At 44.9% G+C, this 23,037-nt stretch overlaps 2 protein-coding genes across 2 annotated transcripts; both read right to left on the bottom strand.

The window, feature by feature from the left end:
- Nucleotides 1-1,699: 1,699 nt before the first annotated feature.
- Nucleotides 1,700-5,902, bottom strand: tcf19l (transcription factor 19 (SC1), like). The gene is made up of 4 exons (XM_047018670.1): nt 5,680-5,902; nt 4,382-5,024; nt 3,186-4,224; nt 1,700-3,067 (listed from the first exon to the last, which is right to left on the bottom strand). Exons 2-4 carry the CDS (start codon nt 4,647-4,649, stop codon nt 2,725-2,727), a joined length of 1,650 nt encoding a protein of 549 aa, XP_046874626.1. The 5' UTR covers nt 4,650-5,024; nt 5,680-5,902; the 3' UTR covers nt 1,700-2,724.
- A 3,991-nt stretch (nt 5,903-9,893) lies between these two features.
- LOC124466800 lies at nt 9,894-22,219 on the bottom strand. The gene is made up of 9 exons (XM_047018673.1): nt 22,076-22,219; nt 19,249-19,305; nt 18,818-18,838; nt 18,361-18,630; nt 17,753-18,052; nt 17,287-17,574; nt 16,844-17,022; nt 14,139-14,231; nt 9,894-13,894 (listed from the first exon to the last, which is right to left on the bottom strand). The coding sequence occupies exons 2-9, from the start codon at nt 19,292-19,294 to the stop codon at nt 13,487-13,489; spliced, it is 1,605 nt and encodes a 534-aa protein (XP_046874629.1). The 5' UTR covers nt 19,295-19,305; nt 22,076-22,219; the 3' UTR covers nt 9,894-13,486.
- Nucleotides 22,220-23,037: the final 818 nt, after the last annotated feature.

Raw genomic sequence — 23,037 nt, 5'->3', positions numbered from 1 at the left:
TGTTTCCTGTGTATTCACATAGTCAAGGGGTGGGTGGTGGGGGGGCTCTGGATAACATCCGGATGAAATCTGTTGTTATGCATGACCATTTTGACCTCCTTTGGAGCAGATCTCCAGCACAGATGCCTTGGTTGTGTTACACCACCTACCTTGACTAAAATGAATGTCTCCTGCCATCTCTCTTCCTCTGACACACTGTACATAGGCTGCTCTTTTTCTGTCACCATCTCGTTCTGTCTCTACCTCTATCTGTGTCTTTTACACACACACACACAGGGTCATCCATTACCCATGGTTAACTTCAATCTAACGCCTGCTAATGTGAAATGGCTTTTCCACGCCCCAACGTCTGGCGAATCATAAACTTTTAATGAGTTCCTGAAACCAACCCAGAGTTAAACTACATAACCAGCCGTGGGGGTTTGTCATCAACAGAGATAGTCTCTGTCCCATTAAAACTTTTACTTACACCTAACTCTAGAATTTCCCCACCACCACCACCACCACACTTTAACCTGGCTAATGTTTGCTCCTTCCAGGCTGCTTCTGCTTCACTGTCACGGGGGAAACGAGGGTTCTCTTGTGCTATGGGGGGACTTGTTCACATACCGTACAGATTTGGTTGAACTGTAACACAACCCCACTGGTGTGCACCATTAGGCCTACAGGAATAGCATGTTTACTCATATCCCCCTATGGGTATGCTGGGATAAATAGCAGTGTCTGGATGTCTTATATATGCATTCCACTTTTCTGGTTACTTCCTGGAAGTTCACCAATCAAAGCTAACCATCAAGGGTCATGCCTGGGTGAGAAGGAAACGGTTCTGTTCTCATATCCTGTTCTTTGTCCTGAGATGAGAGCTGAGAGCTTCTTAAAGGAAATGACATCTACTCCCATTAGTGTGATCCCATTAGGAGTTTAAGCACCACTGTCACAGCGTTGGACACTAGTACAGTGTAGCCCAGGACCAGAATTACATGAGGCTCGAACACTGCCATGCTGGGTCAGGGTTTGTGGATTTGGCATGGCCAACAGGGTTGGGGCGTTTAGAAAAAGTAAATGCTTTGAATTCAATCCATGCACCTGTCAAGACCCTAATTGGCCTATTCAGTCCTTAAGGCAAATTCATACACATTTATGCAGATACACACACATTCATATAAAATATATAATTTCTGATGGAATAATTTAAGATATAGGGTGACGTTGAACAAGGATTCACACACCTTACAAAAGATTTCAGCTTACTCACGCTGAAGCAGATTTGGATCAACACTGCTCTCTGCTGGTCATAACTAGGAATTGCATTCACCCTGAGCTTAAAAACGGCATTAAATTAAAGCGCTGACAGACGCGGAAAACCATCCCATTTTCCATCCTGTCTTGAAATAGTAATCTCCCTCCATCCCTGCAGTCTGCCTCCCTGTTGCCTGGGGTACTTGGGCAGAGATTTGTCACAGCGGCTGCGGCTCTACCATTCCCAAATAAGCATGTTGCCATGGAAACAAGACCATTTTCTGGACTTTTATTGTTATGTCCAGCCATCTCCTTACTGTTCAGGTCACCTGTTAGTTTTCATCTTGAATTAGTGAGTCAAGTCAGGTGAACAGGAATGAAAAATTTGAGTGAATGTATTAAAGATTGATCAACTCAAAACAAATGACAAAGTCAAATTGAAAGACAATTTAATGTTTAATTTGTCCCTGACAAATCGACACAGGTGTATTTTATCTGGGATTAATAACCAACCTGGAATATAACACGCTGATAGAGGCAGCTGACCTGAATATTGTTCAAACGAAGGCAGTGGAACTCACATAGATCTGACTTACCCCGAAAGACTTGTGTTGTATGAACCTGTGGCTTTTGAGAGTTAGAGATGTTGTAAATCAGTCATAAAGCTTGGTCATTTATCCAACAAAGAAAGCAACTTTATATACAGATATGTGCATGGGGGGGGGGAAATGAACACTGAAAAACCAGATGCCCCTCCCTGGTAACCCTCTTTTGTAACGGAGGATTCTAGGAACCATCACAATGCTTTTCCTGCTCCTTCTCTTTCCACACCACTAATCCCAATCACGAGCATGTCTGAATCTCCCGTCTTTGGGGCACACCCCCAAGGTCAACACATCTTCACTGCCCACCCCATAATCAGCAGCAGTGAAGAGTCTTGTTTAAAACAGTAAAGCTGAAGATGAGTGTTAACAGATCCTAGTAGAAACCCAAGCAGACTTTAGGCATGCAAGAATCCATTTTGTAGGCCAGATGTCACATGACACCCCCCCCAAAGAAAGCTGGAGGCTGCATCCCATCATTCAATAATCATGTATATTTGTATTAAAAAAAATCATTTTTTTTTTGCTGCCCACCCTCTGATGTCAGAGGTGTCAAGACTGGTGTCTTGCTGTCATTGTGGTACAATCCAAACATTCTTAGCATGCTCTGATTGTGTGCTCTGATCTTCCCACAGACCCAGGAAGTCTCCTCAAACATCTTCTTTCCAAGATGATCTCCAATCAGCCATTTCAACCACAGACTTCCTATTCAAAAATATCCCTACAGCTAAAGAACTGTATGAACATGGGATGGGTAAAAACCACAACCTGGATAGGTGGGGGCCAGTACTGGTAATGTACAGGAGGAGAGGTGGGGGAGGAGGGGCCAGAGTGGTCATTCTTGCCTCTTGGGATGGGGGGGGGGGGGGGGGGGGGGGGGGGGTCAGTGGCAACCGCAATGAAAGTCGGCGTTGGGGTCGAGCAGCAGGCTCTGGCGGTCGCAGTGCAGGCAGTCTATGTGGTACCAGGCGTCGCACACGTCACACTGGATCCACTGGACTGTCTCCTGCTGGGGCAGCAGGCAGCGCGGCGCCGCGCACGCCTCCACCCCCGGGGCCCCGCCTTCCTCCTCCTCCTCGTCCTCCTCGCCCTCAGAGGAGGAGGACGAGGAGCTGGAGGACGACGAGGACGAGGAGGAAGAGGAGGAGGAGGAGGAAGAGGAGGAGGGAGAGGGGAGGGAGGGCCGCGGGGGAGGAAGGTGTTTCCTGGGCCTGCCTCGTCGCTTCCTGTTGAGGGAGGAAGGAGGAACAGAGTTCATATGTACTTCCTTATAAACACAACCAGTGCACTGGACTGTACTAAATCATGTATGACATACTGTATAGTAAGGATATTGAAATTTACCCAGAAGCTACGTGGAACCTGGCAAACTGGGCCCTCCCCCTCTCCTCTTTACAGATCCTCAGGGAGGGCGAGGCCAGAGTGTAGTTCTCTCCTCCCACCACCAGGGGGGAGTATGCAGGGGAGTTGTGGGCCCTCCGCCTTCCACGCGAAGCTGAGGTAGAGAAGGCTTTCTGCTGGTGCAATGTTGAGACTGTTATACTAGTGTGCGAGCCAATCCTGTGGCGAGAATCCATCATATCTCGTCTCTTATTGGAGCTGAAAGTCACATGGTTCTGCTTGACGTTGGCTACCGCGCCATGGCAGTTTTTGATTGGTTTATTCCCGATGGTGGGTCGGTTTTTGAAGTCGAATGGCTGTCGGACTTCTGGAAAGAAACGTCCATCTTCAAACATCTTACTGGATGGTGGAGGCATGGGGTTGAAGCCTTCGGACTCTGACTTGTAGAGCCGCCTCCTCTTCTTGCCCCTGGGCCTAAGCCCCTCCCCCAGCCCACCCCCAGGGTTCCGGGGCTCGTCAGAGCTGTCGTCCTCCAGCAGCACCGTGTGGGCGGACTTACGCCGGCTCTTCGACGAAGGCGGGACTGACTTAGAAGAGGTCATCGCCGAGGAAGTCCCATGGGAGAAGGGAGGAGGGGTAGACGGAGGGAGGAGGGAGAAGGGAGGAGGAGAGTTGGAGCTGGGGTCAGAGGTGTTGCTGTCACTCCTCTTGAAGGTCCAGGGACTGCCCTTCATCTTGCTCAGGCTGCCGATGGAGTTAAGGATGACGGTGGCTCGGTTTATGGATAGAGTGGACAGGTCTAGGTTGGCCGCCGCCTTCCGGTCCAAACTGGTCCTGATCCGGTTCTGGATGTCCGAAGAGAAAGAGCCCGCCTTGGGGATGGTGATAGCATCGAAGTCTAGCGGGCGCACACGCACCTTCTGGAACAGGAAGTAGAACTCTGGTCTCCCGCACTTCGATTGGCTGCCAAAGGTGAGCGTGTCCCCATCCGAGAGCTCCCATTGGACACTCGCCTGAAGGCGGACATCGTTCACCCAGGTACCTGGCACGGAAGTGGGGGGTAAGGATGTTACTTTAAAGCACTGATCTGGGTCAAGATAATATCTTTCCCTTGTCAGATTTTAAGACTAGACTATTACAATGCATTAGTCACCCACCAGTGCTCATGCAGGCACAAATTCTGCGTGTGTTCTGCTCACCATGACTACTGCGGTCTTTAATCTGCACCTTCCAGCCGTCCTCCTCATCCTCTTCTCCATCCACCCACTCCCTTTCTGCATGCAGCTCCGCGTGTATCCTGGATACGGTGGCAGATTCCAGCGTGACATCACACAGTTCCGGCGCACGACCCAGCCGGAACACAGAGTGCGTGAGCGCCGGCCGGAACGTGTACAGGTCACGGGCCGAGTCGGTGAAGGAGGAGCCTATCCTCAGCAGCTGGAAACACGGTTGGGCACCTGACAACATGGTGACCAACCAGCAACGTCCTCCCCGTCACCGCCAATAATTGACTAGGTATGGTCTCAGGTAGACTTAAACAGTCATGGTTGTTCTGTCTCTGTCAGTGTATGTGCGAAGTGGCTGACAAACAGGGGGAAATGAGTGTCCTAGACAGCATATGTGGACATTAAAACTTGTTCTATTGTGTAAACTATTATAATAAATGATCTTTGACAATCTATCAACTTGCCAATTTAAGTACTATATTTACATTTACATTTAGTCATTTAGCACTATATGTCTACTAACTGTTTGCTGTCCTGGACACTGTGATAAACATTTCAGTGTTAAAGGTAACCTGCAGAGCCACTAAATGACAATCCGGAAGGATTTTGTAGTGACCTGGAAGACACAAGCAAATTATAAGATGTACAGTGTTTCTATAATACACTGGATATTTAGAGCGTTCATTACAATACTGATAATCATTGAGAATAGACTACTAGGCCTACTGCTTCGGCAACATGTTCTCTTGTATTGACAAACTGACTCATCTGGATGTTATCTGGACTGTCATCAAGTTAATAGTAAACTACTATAGTATTTCCAGGTATGTTCATTGTGCAGCTAGCTGGCATGTGCTCAATGTCTCACACGTCAGTGTAAACTCGCGCGATGACGACGGCTCTTGTTAAAATAAACGTATTCCTCCAGACTGATTTTGCTACAGGAACACAGACAATGTTATCCCTGATATTACAGTTAATGCAAACCAGAAAATAGTACTTTTTCTGTTGAAGTGATATGTATAGAAGTCACTCTTAACAGCTGGATAAACCAGTCCCATAAAGATGTAGCGCGGACAGCTAGCTAACAAGTTCCACAGTGCATTGTGGCAGTGAGTCATAGGCTTGACAATAAGGCAAGAGTTAAATTCCGTTCATTTTCATGATCATTTACTGCCTAAAACACGACGTTAACTGTTATTGACAGTGCATCTCTTGAGCATGATTTAAGTAGTGAAATAATTTGCAATCTGAAAAAGAATGGATCGTACTTAATTGTTTGCGAGCTCCCGGCAGTTTTTGCGTCCTTTTCTCCCAGGAAGTTCTTTGAAAATTGGCGCGCCAGTCTGTGCTTCCTTGCGCGAGAATCGACGCCACTTCCTCCTCACGCCGGATGGCTGACAACTCAGGCGGTAGGATCTAAACACAGTCAGCAGTAGTTGCCGAGTATCTGGTGTAGTGTAGTAGACCATGATTATTTCGTGTTTAAAGGGGCAATTGACTGCAAAACCGATTTTACCTCGTCATTGTTGAAAAACGACAGTTCGGAGGGTAAACTGAACATACCGTGAATATAAAAGTCCATTGACACCTCTTTCCTATTCAAATCTCAAAAAGAAAAAATTTGGCTGTAAAACGCTAGCTTTTCAACAAAGCCACCGGTCCTACGTAGGACCGGTGATCGCCCTCTTATTGGCTCTGGTCTGTATCTTTGTCACGCCCCAGAATTTACATCCAGACCAGCCAGAGGTAGCGTCTATCTCCGATACTAGTTTAGCTGCGCGCTGCTCTGTGTAGGCTACTTATAAGGAATTACAAAGAAGAACGTTTTGAATTATAACAAGGATATTGAAAATGGACCACGGTCGTAAATGCTGTGTTCCAGGCTGTACAGGGAAGGCTAACACTCACAGTCTTCCCAAGGAGCCAAACATTCAACAGGCATGGCTGCTGTTGTCTACGAGAAGATTCCGGCGAAGTTCGACACTCAATCATTCATTTGCTCTGAACATTTCACCCAAGACAGTTTTGACAACCTTGGACAATTTCAAGCAGGATATGCTAGGAAGCTGAACCTGGAAAGAGGTGCTGTTCCAACCGTATGCTCATTGCAACCGCAAGCTATAAGGACAGTATGATGTTGTGCTAACAGTTATTAGCAATGCTAACGTTTCCTGTATAGCATACCAGGTAGAATGCTAAATACGTTTCTACACACATCAAATGACTCTAGCTAGACTAGCTGCTTATTGCTAACGCCTGTCTAGGTAATCTATTTGAAAGAACTGGAGAAAGGCAGGTTTTAGATACAGGATACGTTAGCATTGCTACTAACTGTTACTAGTAACACCTAGACTGTAGGCATGTAAACAAGTTTGGCTTGCTAGTTGACGCAAGAGCATAGAATGTGTGATAATTTAGCCTAGTTTTTGGCAATGGGGCTAACGTTGATTCATGTTCCTGACTGTGTTTCATTCCAATAAATAACCGAGAGGCAGCTAAATCTTTTTTTGCGTTTTGGACGTCCATATGGACGTCCATAGACTGACGGCGATGGCTGCTGATCTTTGCATGGATGGACGGACGGCGATGCTGTTCAGAGTGCCGTCCATAGAGGGAGCATATATTTTGGACGGCGTCATAGCCGTCCATATGGACGGCGATGCTGTTCAGAGTGCCGTCCATAGAGGAAGCAGATATTTTGGACGGCGATGGATTAGCAGGGACGTCCCTCGTGCCGTCCATAGAGGGAGCAGATATTTTGGACGGCATCATAGCCGTCCATATGGACGGCGATGCTGTTCAGAGTGCCGTCCATAGAGGGAGCATATATTTTGGACGGCGATGGATTGAATGTTTAGCAGGCTGTTGAGCTAACAGAACTGCCGAAGGCTACCATAGCATGTAGCTAGCTACATTAACTTTGGATGACTCAATCTTTTGTCAAGTTAATTTGTATGAATTGCATGTTAGTGCAATATTTACGCCTTTATTCTGTTTTTTTTACATAATCAGCAGTATGATCTCATGACAATATAGACTTGAAAAACAATATGTTATGGTTTGGGTTTGCCTATAGGCTACATATATTTTAATTATTTCGAGAATTGTTAATAAAGACTCATTTAAAATTTTAAAATTTGGAGTGTTAGGCCCATAGGCTATTACGTTTTGCATTTGTCTCCGCTCAAAGTGGTTCGTGCGCAACATTGGAGCTACTGACTGGTGGCTCCAAATCCACCCATAAAACACTTTAAACTGACGGCTTCAAAGACCTAAAGGGCAATGTATTTCATAGGGTCATAACACAATGTTAAAATCTTAATTGAGTCTTTATTAACAATTCTCGAAATATTTAAAATATATGTAGCCTATATCTAGGCAAACCCTAACCATAACATATTGTTTTTCAAGTCTGTATTGTCATGAGATTATATTGTTGATTGGCCTACTTTTGTATGTTAAAAATAAAATAAAGGCGTAAATATATAGCCTTCACTTAAATGCAATTAATACAAAATAACGTGACAAAACTTATTGAGTCATCCACGGTTGCTGTAGCTACATTCATGGTAGCCTTTGACGGCTTTGGTTTGGCTCAACACATCGTATTGTGTTTTGCATTGGTCTCCGCTCCAAGCGAGTGTTTGTTGTTTTGCGTTTGTCTCCGTGCGCAAAGTTCGTGCGCAAGATTGGAGCTACTGACTGGTGGCTTCAAATCCACCCATAAAACACTTTAAACTGACGGTTTAAAAGACCTAAATGGCAATGTATTTCATAGGGTCATAACACAATGTTAACATTTTAAATGAGTCTTTATTAACAATTCTCGAAATAATTAAAATAAATGTAGCCTATAGGCAAACCCAAACCATAACATATTGTTTTTCAAGTCTATATTGTCATGAGATCATACTGCTGATTATGTAAAAAAAACAGAATAAAGGCGTAAATATTGCACTAACATGCAATTCATACAAATTAACTTGACAAAAGATTGAGTCATCCAAAGTTAATGAAGCTAGCTACATGCTATGGTAGCCTTCGGCAGTTCTGTTAGCTCAACAGCCTGCTAAACATTCAATCCATCGCCGTCCAAAATATATGCTCCCTCTATGGACAGCACTCTGAACAGCATCGCCGTCCATATCGACGGCTATGATGCCGTCCAAAATATCTGCTCCCTCTATGGACGGCACGAGGGACGTCCCTGCTAATCCATCGCCGTCCAAAATATCTGCTCCCTCTATGGACGGCACTCTGAACAGCATCGCCGTCCATATGGACGGCTATGACGCCGTCCAAAATATATGCTCCCTCTATGGACGGCACTCTGAACAGCATCGCCGTCCGTCCATCCATGCAAAGATCAGCAGCCATCGCCGTCAGTCTATGGACGTCCATATGGACGTCCAAAACGCAAAAAAAGATTTAGCTCCTACTGAAATAACCTGTGTAATGAAAATCTACAATTCACGATGCATGTTTGTCCAGATCTTTGTCATGTTATTTTACAGCAAGATATCTAGAGCTAGCCTAGCTAACTAACTGAAGCCGAGTAGAATCAGGATATGGTTTGGTTGCTAAGCTGTAGCCTAACGTTCTACCCACCTAAGTTCCATCCAGTTTGCTTCAACAACAGAAGTGGAAACAAGTAATGTTATCATTTCAAATGATATATAGTCAATCTTTTGAAAACAGTGTTGTGTAGACACAATAGATTTATTTGCGCGTTTTTATTTCAAGTCTCCAACTTTGGTGTTTCAGCGAGTGCTGCTGTTGGCCGTGTTGCGTTTTTGCTCCCAGCTTCACTCGTTGATAACCAACCAATCAGCGCGCAGCTTATCTAAATATTAATGAGCATACCATAAAAGGAGAAAAGCTAGTGTTTTTTCCCGGGAACATTTCAGAGGATCTGTCAGAGGGCATAGAACAGCACCCGGGCCATTTTCAACCCAACCAATGTTACATACCCTATTCGGAGACCTTAAGGAACAGTGTGAAATACCCCAAAAAAACAGTCAATTGCCCCTTTAAAGAATGAAAACATTGGTTTCCATACACTTGAACTAGGTTAGTCTTAGGTTAGTATTGGTCTTGTCTTAGGTCAGTATTGGTCTATAAGGTTAGTATAGGTCATTATGTGTATTAGAGGTCTAGTATATTGTATATTGCATACTATTTTTATATTAGGATGTTTATTATTATCATTATATTTTGTATTTAACTTTAGCTTAGTACTTCTTAGTACTTATATGTTATGTTATGCCAGGTTGCTTTGCGTTGTCCCGTCCCAAGAATTTCAGAGCCCAGTCTGACCTTGTGTTGTTCTGAGCACCTGACAATAAAAGCTTGAAACTTGAAACGCTTGAGCATGATATAACTGTTTGTTTTGAAATAGCCCACAAACCAAACACATGGCACTGGATCACTTGTCACGCTGTCTCTTCAAAATTATTTTATTATCTTTTTTTTTCGCAGAAAGGAAAGAAAAACATTACAAAAAGTCTGTGCATGATGCGAAAAGGTATAACAGAGTAAATAGTTAATCTTGAGATATTTCTAGCATTCAAAGGCATTGCTTGTTCATGTAGAGAAGTATTATAAAAGTCAATCATTACCAGTTTGCAGCCTATCTGCTGTGAACTTCAAAAGTCAGACGAAATCATAAAACAGGTCAAATACTTGGTTCCATTCTATGAAATCTTAAAAAAACATCAAAATGAAACAAAAAGGAGAAGCCTTCACCCATAACGTGATTTATTGGCTGAGCATGAGACTGAGTCCTGAATAGATAGATTTTTTTCCACTGCAGTCAATCAAACAAACCTGTCCGTTCAATGTGTATTAACAGCCAATGCAAAGACAATCATGAAGTAAATGAAGTAGTGTATACTTTAAATGTTCGTTCTGTCACCATTTAAAGGTTTTCTTACCTTCAGCAAACATTCTTGACCAATGAGTGCAGGACTCAATAATGTAGCAACCATTATTGACAAGACTGACATAAAAATATACTCATTCTTGGCACAGCACACAAAGCCCAGTAACAAAATGAACCAGCAGGTTTAAATAATGGCAGCTGGATATAATTGATTAATTAACAAAACACAAATGAAAATTACATTAGCGGAGGTGAAGATACTGCCTGCAGCACAGGGATTAAGAACCAATTTAGAATACTTTATGTATTACTCCATAACCCACACCCCTCCTCTCCATGTCTTCAACCTTTTGTTACCGACTTCTCCCATCTGCTTTCTTTTGTAAAATTAAAAAACGAGATTTATTTTTAGCCCATGCTACGAATGGTCCCATCCTTGTGACAGAATGGTGCGTGCATTTAAGCAGGGTACATCATCCCAGTCTTTGTCAATGGTAAATATTGACAATGAAAATACCTCCTGGACAGACAATGTCAAGATCGACAGTGCAATTCAAATATAGTTATCCCGTGCTGCCTCACAGGCAATCTATGGGTCATGCATGCAGCAGTAACTCTGGGATAGGCTACACTAAAGCTAGAGAATGACAGGATATCACACGAGGAAAGAAGCTCAAGATTAGCAATAGAGGGCTAGTAGTAGTGGTGGTGGATGTCGCAATAGATGATATAGTGAGAGAAAGATGCTGCAGTTGTGGGATATAAAATCTAGCATAAGCTTTGCAGTAAGAAGTGTTTGGGGGCAATATGCATGCAGTATATATTTATGTACATGAGTGTGGAAGGGAGGTCAGTGTAGTTTGGGCTTAAATATGTTCACTTTTCTATCTTTTTTTTACCCTGTGTTTGTATGAAGTCTCATACAGCACTGATATTGCTATATTCAATAATGATTTCTTCAATTGGCTAAACTGTAGGCGTGGAGAAATATCATGTAGGCTACATTCCAAAATAACCTTATATAAAATAGGGTTGCACACCATTCAAGAAAAGTCCATTTCTTTCCATATTCCCTAAACAGACCTGAGGTAAGTGTTTATTGCTCCTCATTGGTCCAACATGAATGTTTAGGACAGATCTGTGGAAAGTAAGTAGGACAGGTGCTTGAAGGGAGTAGCATTTCTGTATTGGAGTGCAGCCTTGATTGTTACCTGATGTACAGAAGTGTACAAAAAGATCTAAGGGACTTTTCATCACCACCATCATATTCACCCTTTATAAATCCCAATCAGTCTTTTAGGTCTGTAGCATTACAAATTCATATAATCTATCATATTGTTCAATTCATCCTTCTACAAAATCAGGATACTAAAAACCATTGACATTATAATCAAGTCATGTACTGTACACTAGTGGTAGTCTAACTTTCACACAATATGTTTACCTTCTTCTCATGTAGCCTTTTCAGATTATTTTAATAACAATAAATTAAACTAATCGAAATATGAAACATAGTGGAAATAATAATTTTTTGCTGAATGTGTTTATATACATATATAGGGCCTATATAAGCTGCTATAATATTAATAATATGAACAGTTTGTGCTTTTTCCCCCTGACACAGCCAGTGTTGGCCTGCCTTTCTTCCTGACCTCACTGGCCATCATGGACATCTTCAGTTTGTTCCAACATGACATCTGAGCATTATCACAGAAGGTAAGCAGACTATGATCAGTGTAGGGTTACTAATGTGAGGGCCAACTATTGACCTGGATGCTGAAGGGAATGGACTCGGGAGCTGTGTCAGTTCCATCATTTCAGTTTGATGGTTTTCAGTTGAAATTTCCTATTGAAAAGCTAGTTGATTGAGTCTTAAAAATCTGGATCTTTCTGTTCCCCTTCCCCTTGAGGGTTTGTTTAGTCTGTATGTGTGAGACAGGTATGTCTGTGTGTTCAGTCCACTGGCTCTGGGAACTCCTAATCCATCTCCTTTGATTACTTCTGAGTCTCTCAGAAGGAGGGTGGGTTTCGTTGTTCAATGTTATCGACTCAAAGCTCAGTTTGTTTTGGGAAAGTATTTGAAAGAGAGTGAAAGATGGAGGATTCAATTCATGCAAGTAATTTCTCTCAACAACTCATCTCAGGGTGTAGCCAGTACAGTCCATCAAATACATTCTGGTTTCCAATGCAAGTTCTAGAACAGGGAGTTTCCAGGGCTATTTTTCTAAAGGTTAATCAGTAAAACATAATGTTGGGGTTGTGTGTAAGGGAGGGATGGGTTGTGAGGTGTTGAATGTTTCAGGATAAGAATGAAATTCAGAATACAATTTAAATATTTTCTGTCTCTTCTGTGGTGCAGAAAATGAGTCATACATGGTTGACGTTTTCACACCTTGTAAAGGTCTGACAGGGGTACAGATGACCCCCACCACCAGCTAAACTGCCTCTTGAATGGTGTAGTTATTTAATCTGTGTGCTTGTATCAATTGAAGGGAAGAAGAGAGAGCTTAGTGGTGGAAGAGTGGGTGGGGGGGGGGGGTCATTCCCAATTCTGTAGCTGCTGAGACAAGCGTTTCCTGTGGCTGGCTGCAGGAGCTGATGAGTTGCAGGGCGTATTGAATGACTGTAAAGGGACCATATGGCCCTGGTTTACTCTTTGTCCTGCACTGTATGGTTCTCTAAGCTCTACTGTGTCAGGCATATTCCCTCTGACAACTTGGCGCCTATAAGTCTTCTGTGAGTGGCTTACATGCAGTCTGTGCAGTCATTATAGATTAAGAGTGGCCTCTTTTTACTCTACTGAGGAGGAAATGTCTGCTTCTAGTCTTAAGGAGATGCATGCATTTATCCATTATACACAGAATTAATCTGTTCAATTTTCTTTGCTTTATTTCTTGGTCAGAAGCACGTTAGAACTGTTATGCAGCTATGCCACAAACGGATACTTTATCTTGCACCAGAGGCAAGCTTCTTGCATGTGTCTCTGTGTGTTTGTGTGTCAGTGATTGATATTTGAGTACAGTGTATGGTAACCGTCATGGATGATCATGTGTTGACACTAATGAGCAGTAACCAGAGGTTAAGGGGATGGGTGGTGGGAGCTAAGCAGAGTTTTGGGACTGAGTGGCAGATTGTCAGAATGTGTGTGGTGTGAATGTTGAGGATGAAGAAACCTCTGGGGTTCCTTGTGGCTCTCAGGTGCTTTCTGCAGCTGCCTGGTCTCCAGCCTCTGGAGCTGGAGCTTCATCGACCACCTCCGTTGCTTTCGGTGAGCCTGCTTCCAGGTCACCTCTCCTGGGTGTGTTCTCCGGCGTGGCGGTCCCCATCAGGTCTCCGTCGGGGGCGGCGTCGGGCTGCGCCGCGGGGCTCCCAATGGTACTCGTGGCGGAGTCATTGTTCTGGTTGGCACTCAGGTCACCCTCGGCAACAACAGTAGCGGCAATGCTGTCAGAGTCAAGGTGGAAGTTGTAGGTGTGGGGGACATCTGTGTCGCTGTCTAATGGCAGAGCAGCAGAGTTAAACTCCACCCCTGAGTCACTCATCTCAAGGAAGTTCTTGTCGGAGAAGGTGTGGTAGCGCCCGCCTTTGGACACCTCCAGACCCTGAGAGGGAGAGAGAGAGAGTGTGTGTATGTGCGCATATATATGTGTGTGTTGAGACAGTGTGTCCATGTGTGTGTTTTGGGGGAGGGGAGAGAGAGGATCCACGTCAGCGGGCAGGAACATGAATATTTCATGTGAAACACTTTGTGCTCCTACAGATTCAGACCGAGCTCCAGTGGGACAAAAAAAAGGAAAGGGAAGCACTCATCCCAGTCCTCAAACCACCTCTGTTACAGCAGCTCACCTTGATGGTGACCTCGGTGCTCTCCGTAGGGTTGTCCCAGGTGGACTGTGAGGTGGACTCCTCAGTGAACTTGTTGTAGGCTTCCTGGACCACCTGGCAACAACAGCACAGATGGAGAGGATTAGGGGGGGGGGTCACACCACCACCTTGGACACAGGAGGTGAACTCCCGTGCGTCACACCACCACACTACCACGCGGTGGGAAAACGACGCACAGAGAGGAGAAGGCACACAGAAAGCATGTGGACTGTAGCTACAACACAGAAAGCTCTTATATACACACACACACACACACGTGTGACTGGGGTGACCAACCCCCAGTCCCCTTCCTGACCCAAATGGAGCACACCTGGTTCAGCCAGTCATAGCACCAGGTGAATAGGTATAGCTGATGGGTGAACTCGGGTGTGCTAGGTTTGGGTGACAGGGCGGCAGCAGCTCTGTCCAGGGGCGGGTAGCCCCCCTTATGTACACACTCTAAAGGAGAACTTGTAGTATGACACGTAGTAAGATATCTGAGCTGATCACACACTTGGGAGGTTGAGCGGAAGCATTTGCATCAGAGCGGACAAATGAGAAGACAGAAGGGAGGGGTTATCTAATGATATGTCTTAATGGACAGAGGGACCGCATTCTAGCCTGAGTCATTGGAGTGGGCGATGCATAGATAGATTGATAGAGAGAGAGAGAGAGAGAGAGAGAGCGAGCGAGAGAGAGAGCGAGAGAGCGAGAGAGCGAGAGAGAAGGCAACGGAGAGTGGGAGGAGGACTGAGAGCACAGAAAAAGGGGTATGAGAAAGAGAGGGAGGGAGGGGAGCGAGAGAGGGATGAGGCAGATCAATCGACTTTGGTGTCAGACACGTCCGGAAGCTGCTGAGGGAACGATAGGGCCAATCAGTAAAGCTGTGGGAGTGTGTTCCCTCTCCTGGTCTCGGAATCCATAAAGCTATCAGACATCAAGTCACCGCTGCATCACGACCGTCTCTCCCCCCCCCCCTTCTCTGCAGAACTCTGGAGCGGGTGGCCTCTCCCAGGGAGACAGATAAACCATAAAGGCTCTCACTGCGTGTCACATTACATGGCTTTTAAATCACCTACTGTACACAAGGTGAGACGCAGGGGGCGTACAGTACAGCTGGAATGGAGGGGACTGGAATCAAATACACAAAAACACACAGGAACACACACACTAACACACACACACACAGAGAAACACCCACAGAAACACAGACATACACATCAACATCACGTTAATTGCTACTGCCCCGCTTACCACAAACACGCTCACACACGAAGTACACACACACACTATTAAAAGTACACACAGGGCAATACTAGACACAGAAACAGATAAATGAGCACACACACAGTGACAGTAACCCACACATACACATAGATCTCATCTTTACATCTGGGTAACTGACCCACCCAGTGACACCGGAGTCATGTATGTGCATGTGTGTTCTGCCGGACATTACTGCTGCGTCAGAGCAACATGGACGGCAACATCTGTATGCTTCATATTTGCACTGAAGCTATGTCTGCCGTTACCATGACGACGGAGGAGGGAGGGGTCCTCACGTCATGTTCATGTCGCCATGAAGGAGTAACTGCAGTTGTATAATTTGGTCTGTTTCGGAGTCAGGAGGTTAGAAGAAGAGGGAGGAGCGGGGGTAAGGGGGCACGGCTGGTGCAGGGGGCGAGGTATGGTTGGATGCCTCAGTTGGTGGAGGGGCGGGGAGCGGGGGGGGGGGGGGGGGGGGGGGGGGGGTCATTACTGAACTGATGGTGGCAGCAGGAGCCTGGCCTGCCCCCCACACAGCATAGTGAGTCTTTGGCTGATAGCCTTAGTACAAACACCCATACAGATTAGACCACTTATACTGAAACACTAGAGGAACAAACACAGGAAGCCAGAACTGTTCTCTCACCAATGAAAGGCTCCGTCTGAGGGTCCTTTAAGAGGGAGAAACGCAACAACGCAGAGAAACGCATTAGCGTCATTAGCTAGCGAGCTTAACTCAGCACGCATCCTTACATCACAGGTACTCAGACTCAGGGAGGCAGATACACTCCTAAAAAAGGGATGCTTTGTCTCTCCAGGGAACCGTTTAAACAATCGTCTGAAGGTTTTCTAAAACCTAGGAACCTGCATTTTTTCAATGTACTGCATGTTCACACACACACACAGAATCTTTAGTTGGTACTGTTATCAACAAAAGGCCTACACTGACTAATGGGGTGGCAGAAAACACAGGGTGTGATGTAAGGATGGCAAGTGATCAATGGCCTGCATATCCTACAGATAAAACAGACATGAACAGGAGCACTAAATCCTACTCTGGAGACAGATTACAAAATCCTACTCGGGAGGAAACAGTTAAAATTGGGTTGGTTGTGTGTAACGCAGGAAGATAGAAATCATAGTTGTTTAGATAACTTCTATATGAAAGGGTCCATTCTACTGAGATCCAGATCAAATAATCAAACACGCATCCGACAACAGGAAAGGAGACAAAACAGCAGAGACAAACACATTACTTTGACCTAGCTTTCGACGAGTTAGATCATCAGTATTTCAATAGATTATGTTTGAAGGTGTTTCATTATGTTGGACATAGTTTTCAATACCTTATCTATAGACTGAACATAGAAAAACTCATAAACCTGTCTGAAAGTCCCTCCCTCCTTCCCTCCCTCCCTCACATGTCTGAAGGCGTCCCCGTCTCCTTTGCCAGCCTGCTGGGCGATGAGGGCAATCTTGCGGGCCTTTTCCGTCCGCTGCCGCACCTTGAACAGGCAGGACAGGAGGCACACGAGAAGCAGGAAGGCCAGCAGCCCCAGCAGGGACAGGATGGCTACGTAAAGGGTGGGGAGCTTGTAGGCTGGAGCCCAAGGATGGGATGAGAAGGGGGAGGGAGTTGGTGATAAGTATGGGGAGGGGCATAGGTTGAAGGAAGGGGGAGGGGAAGGAAAAAGAGAGGGAGAGAAAGAGAGGTAATGTTAGTGAGGGTTGGGGACTAAGAAATTCAACAGCAGTATGATAGTAAAGAAGAGAGGAGGACAGAGACAAGAGAGGGTGATACACTGAATGATATCACTGTTCAATTTCTATTCGATTCTTTCCTGACCACCTCCCCCTCTCTTACCCTCCACTGTCAGATGGATTGTGGCCACAGAGAAACCTGTCAGGTCTGTGACGGTGAACCAGCCGCTGTCTCTAGCCCGGACCCGCTCCAGGATGATCATGGACCCCTCCACCGTGAGCCTTCCATCCAAGCCCGGGTCCACTGGATCCACCACCAGCCCCTGGTCCACAATGGTCCGCTCCTCATGGTCCGACTCTGGCGTGTACTTAAGAGTGACCTTGGTGTGGTCCAGGTACAGGTTCATCTTGAAGGTGGTAGCATATGAGAGATGGACGAAGGTCTGGTGCTCTGTTGGAGAAAGAGAGGGAGGACAGGGAAGGGACAATGGTGGTGTTTGGGAGCCAGAACACAAACACACAGACAAGACTGAGAGAAAAATGCTGTTCCATGCCTGAGTTCAGATCTCTTCTTTCCCTTTCATTATAGGCCCACCTCTTCCATTACAGGTTTACCTTTGACCTCTCACCTCTGACGTTGAGGCACGTCCTCTTCCGGACCTTTCCATCCTTGTCCAGAATAGTGAAGCTGCCCTCATCGCTACCACGGACATGGTTGAGGGTCACCTTCTTGTCTGTCACACTCAGCCGGCTCTGGTAGTTCTCTGCGGGGGTCACACTCTGGTTCAGCAGGACCACGACCGGAGGCTCGGTGGTCTGGTTGGCCTGGGTATGGCTGGGCCTGAACTCCAGGGTGATTGGACTTTCAATGCCATTCACCGGGACAGAGTACATGTCTCCGTACTTCACCACCTGCTCCAAGGAGCAGTCTGGGGGACAACACAAACAGGGGCATCACTGAGGGCATTCAGTCGTGTTACTGAGTCATGACCGTTGTAACCGTGTTCTGTGACAGATGGAACACGGAATCAACGTCAGCTTACATACTACTTAAAAAGGAACTCAGATTGATGCCCGACGAAGGCCCAAACTACCAAAATTGCTGCAGTAGTTCAAATGTTAATGTGCAAGGCAAGCCAGTGCAGGAGACTTGGCTATTGTGTGAAAAAGACTTCTCAAAACGTCTCTCTGATTGCTTGAAGAAGCAGAGGAGGGGTTGGAAACAGAAGCTCCGTACCTCTGACTATGAGGACCATGTGTCTGACATCAGCGGGGTTCTGGATGTTTTTGATGACGTAGGTCCCCTCGTCCTCCTCGCCCACGTCCTCCAATATGAGGTGGTTCAGAGCATTGAGCTGAGCGCGCGAGCTCTCCACACGCCCCTCGCGCATCAGAAACACCACAGAGTCCGGGTCGCTGCTGGGCTTGAACAGAACATCAGCGCCATCTAGCAACGGAACCACAATATGGACGTCCTCACCGAAGAAGGCCGTTTTCTCCTCATTGACTGAGAGAAGAGGACGGCGTATAAAGAGAAAGAGAGAAGGCAGATATATTGTTGATATGAAAGATGTTGGTTAGGGTGAAGGACATTCAATGCAGAAGTATAAACACCCAGAGACAAACACACTGGATATCGGAATATTCACTCTTAAACCTCCATGATTTACAGCTATCTCCATTTTTGATTTTACCTTTTAGAGGCACTGACAGAACTGTGAAATAGAAAGGAAAAGAATGAACGAGAGACAAAGAGAGAGAGATAGGTTAATTTTAGCATTTTGTCTGTGATCTGCTGATGTTAACAAAGATCTTTGAGTAAGTATCAGATCCTTTGTTTGGCAAAAACAAAAAAACGTGCCAAAAATGTCAGTGTTTGAAATGCAAATAACCCACAAACGCAGTGCCAAAAATAGAATGTAGGCTATATCAACTAAATGAAAGCTTCCGCCAATCAATTAAAAAAAATAAACCAATCAGAATTCAGAGGATAACATAATGTTCCAATGTTGTACAAAGCTGGATAGAATCTTTACTAATGACTTGGCTCGGTCAAACTAGGCTTTGTGCATTTTCTGCCTCGCAAAATCAATCCCAGGTGAATGGAAATTTAGCTAATGCTTACCAGTGCAGAAAAGGGTGCCAAACACTGCAACAGTAGTTAGTTTCATCTTGACTGAATCTTTGAAAAACACAGCAACACAAAAAGGTATTGGTTTAACAGCAAAGACATTACCTAATACAACTTGGTATAATTGTACACTGATTTGTGCAGATGAGTGCAAACGACATACAAAACGGAACAAAAACAATCCAAGTGAATTGCTTATAAAAGGCGAATGGGAGAATGAGCAAGTGGCGATGAAGAACAGGACATTGATTGGGGGGAAGTGGCTGAAATTGAGATTACATCACTTCCTGAGGTTGAGGGAGGAGGGGTTACATTTCATTTCCCTATGGTGTTGGAGTCAGCTCTTCACTGTCATTAGTCTAAAGTGATAGGACCTGTTCCAAACAAACTTTTCAAAGCCACAACCTTATTCAGGTCAAGGGGGTTTTGACAGGTGTCATCCAAAGGGCCAACATTTAATCTTGATTTTAATTAACATGGATGCTCTTTTCTGCACAGTGTACCAAAATAGCCTTGTGAGTGGCAGGTTGGAATGGCCTCTGCGGTGATCAGTCCTCTGCTCAGATCTCTTCCTGTCCAGGAGTGATGGGTACTCACGATAGGTTTGGGGCGGGTCTAGACAGACTGGACAAGCACCAGGGCTTTAGGCCTCTATCCTGTCCAGAGTGACAGGATGTGAGGGTGGGCAGACAGCCAGACACTGAAACCCACCTTGCACTGGAAACAAGTCAAGACAAGCCAAACTAGGTTACGCTGCAGTATATTTGTCACACATTCTGTTGGAACTTTCAGAACCCTTTGGATTATATGTGGAACCATTGTATCATACAGAACTTCTGGCTATGTGTGATAGAAAGTGTGATAGAACGATCCATTTGGAGAAGGATTCTCCAAAAGAGATGCTCTAAAGAACCCCCAAGCAATCTTTTAGGACCTATTAAAAGAATGATCAATCAGCAATATTGGCCATAGGTTTGGCCAAATGAAGAAGGTTTAGGTTGGAAAAATGTCCATGGGCCAAACTGAAAGAATAGGGTCGATAAACATAGACTTCAAGTCAACTACTTGAGATAAGGAATTAACTGACACTGACAGGTATAGAGTCTTCCATGCTCTGTCTTGTTAATAGTCACGACATGCAGACTCTAATCAATGTGAAACTGGAGATTCCCAGGTCAATGACATCCTAGCTCTGTAGAGCACTTAAACGTTGCCTCCATTGTAATCCAAGGCTTGTGAATGGAGTTTGAATGGTCAGCCATTATATAATACAATTCCATAATGTTACTTGTAGTGGAGGCCAGGAATGAATTGGGGCGAAAGATGGTTCTTCAACTAGGAGCATACTTATAAAGGCTAAATGTTATGAAGTGTAAATGGCCCACAGTGTCATGTTTTATGCTGATCAAACATAATGTTTGTTTTGTAAAAAAAAATTGTACATGAACAGACACATGGATTAGCAGTTTACTCCCCAAAAATATGATGGCATTCATTTAAGAGGCGTCCGGAAAACCCATCTGATACGAAGTAGGACCACAGCTTGCAAAAAAGCCCCTGCGAGATGCCGAGGTCATGCAACTCGAGGGTCGCCTAACTAATGAAAGAAATTAGATTAGGAGCGGGTCAGAACTAACCAGATAGACATAGGCTCTCAAAGATTTTAACATCTCGCGCTTCAGGCGATTCGAAAGTATTGATTGTCACTCGCTCAGTTTCCTATTTAATCGCCATCCTCACGTTCTCTGGATGCATATGCGGTCTGGAAACAACCTATTTGTGTCTCTTTCTTGTCATAGCTTTCTTCCCCCTTAAGTGGTGGCGCAAATAGGGTGTGTCACGCTTGCTGCATGGGCTGTCGGTACAAAAGAATACTGAAGAGGGAACAAAGGTATAATGACTCGCACGTCCCGGGGAGTGGACCGATCTTCTCTGTGACTGCAAAACAGCAAAAAATCCACCGTGTGGATTTTGTCTAATTCTCATAACGATGGGCTCACTTGCGTTCCCTGTCCTTAGCACTCGTTCTCAGTTTTTCCCGCGCACGCACGCACGCATGCACCACACACACACGCTCCCCTGTCGCCTAACATAACAAACCGGTCCCATTCCATAGCCTTTGTCATATTGTCTTTAGTGTGGTGGCAAGAAAACTGTTTAATTTTGACATCTGCTGCCCGCCCCATTAATTGTGTAATAGCCATGTGTCCGAGCTGATTCAATGTAGGCTTACTGGTTCGTACCGAAAGAGGGATAAACCTTGTAGCCTGCTGTCAGATAGTGAAATCAAATGACGACTGAAGCTAAAACACATTCTGATAGTAGGCTACCTTCTTCCAGAAACGTTAAGAAATGGCCAGCATCTAGGCCCAGAACATTCTCATATAAAAACGGCTGGCAGTTTTTTTTTTTTTTTTTTTACCAAACTGCAGTGCAGAGACCCACCGTAGAAACAGAAGAGAACTCCTTTGTAATTCTGTTGGCGAGAAGCCATTTAGCGTATTCATTTTGTAATACCAAGTGTGAAGAATAACAGCCAATAGCCTATGCTTCCAGTAGGTCTACAGATGGCTTTAAATCATTTAAACCGGCTCTATGTAAACTTTACTGATTTAAAATAGGCTACGTTTCATGTTATGCGCATGTTGTTGATTATCAATTACACGCCCCAAATCATCTTATTTGCTGGGACGATTTCAAACAACTAAATAACGTAAAAAATGAACGTTAAAGAACAGCAACATTCCACCCATAAACGTCCCTGTTATAAAAATCTGTCAAATCACATTATTTCATTATGAAATGGTTGTCATTTGCCTACCTTTTAAACACAGGGATATCCTTTACCAGCTACGGGAGCGGGCGGGGCACAAGAACCTACAATTTTCTGTAATATCTCGTTTGTTTTTTCTTCTTTCTAATAGCCTGCCTTCTCTCTCTCGCCCCAAACACGCAAAAGAGAGACTTCGATTGTGTTACAAATCGGGATTATCTGGAGGGCTTCGGTAGCTGTCGGCTTGAGGACCACTGAAGATCGGTGGTTCTCGGACAATTTCGTTGGAAACCGGAGATTTACAGTCTGTGCTACCACCTCAGTTAAGACCGCCAGTAGTTTCATTCCCCCAAATAAGTCGACTGGTCTGATATTTAGCCTATAAATGATTGGGCTATTGGGCATGCTACTTTTAATGATAACAGAATCGCACGTAGGCTACTGCACTGCACGTTTTTTGAGCGCCGTGAACACACTGCGCTATTACCCTACAGTTTAGTGTGACGTGATCAACTAAAAGAGCTATCGTTGTGACTGCATTGTTGTTGAGGACCTCACTTGAGGTGCTCCTTTAATGACCCGTTACATTATGATTGACTATAGTTCACCCATCCAATTAAGCTTTATATGTAAGCTACAGCGTTTTTACAACGAATGACCATACATGAGACACATTTCTAAACGCCTTTTAATCACTTTCAAGAGGCACCTTACTTAAGACTTTCACAGTGATCATAAATGACAAAACCAAATGTTTAGAACACGCACACTCACATACACAAGGTTTGAACTTAGCCTTTCATAGTGCAATAAAAGACGTGACCTATGAACTGTTCTACTGCCAACAAGCTGGCGTGGATGCAACAGATGCATTTAATGGCTTCTGTAGCCTTGAACAAATGAATACTAGTGGTTCAACAACATAAACATCAATTTGCAGAGATTCATTCAGCTGTAAAACATCTTCTGCAGTTCAATTGTATGAAACAGAAAGTTCTCCCATATTCCCC

This window comes from Hypomesus transpacificus, chromosome 4 (assembly GCF_021917145.1).
Source record: "Hypomesus transpacificus isolate Combined female chromosome 4, fHypTra1, whole genome shotgun sequence".
NCBI classification, from domain to species: domain Eukaryota; kingdom Metazoa; phylum Chordata; class Actinopteri; order Osmeriformes; family Osmeridae; genus Hypomesus; species Hypomesus transpacificus.
The sequence above is the reverse complement of the archived record's forward strand: the minus strand, read 5'-3'. Positions and strand labels throughout refer to the sequence as shown.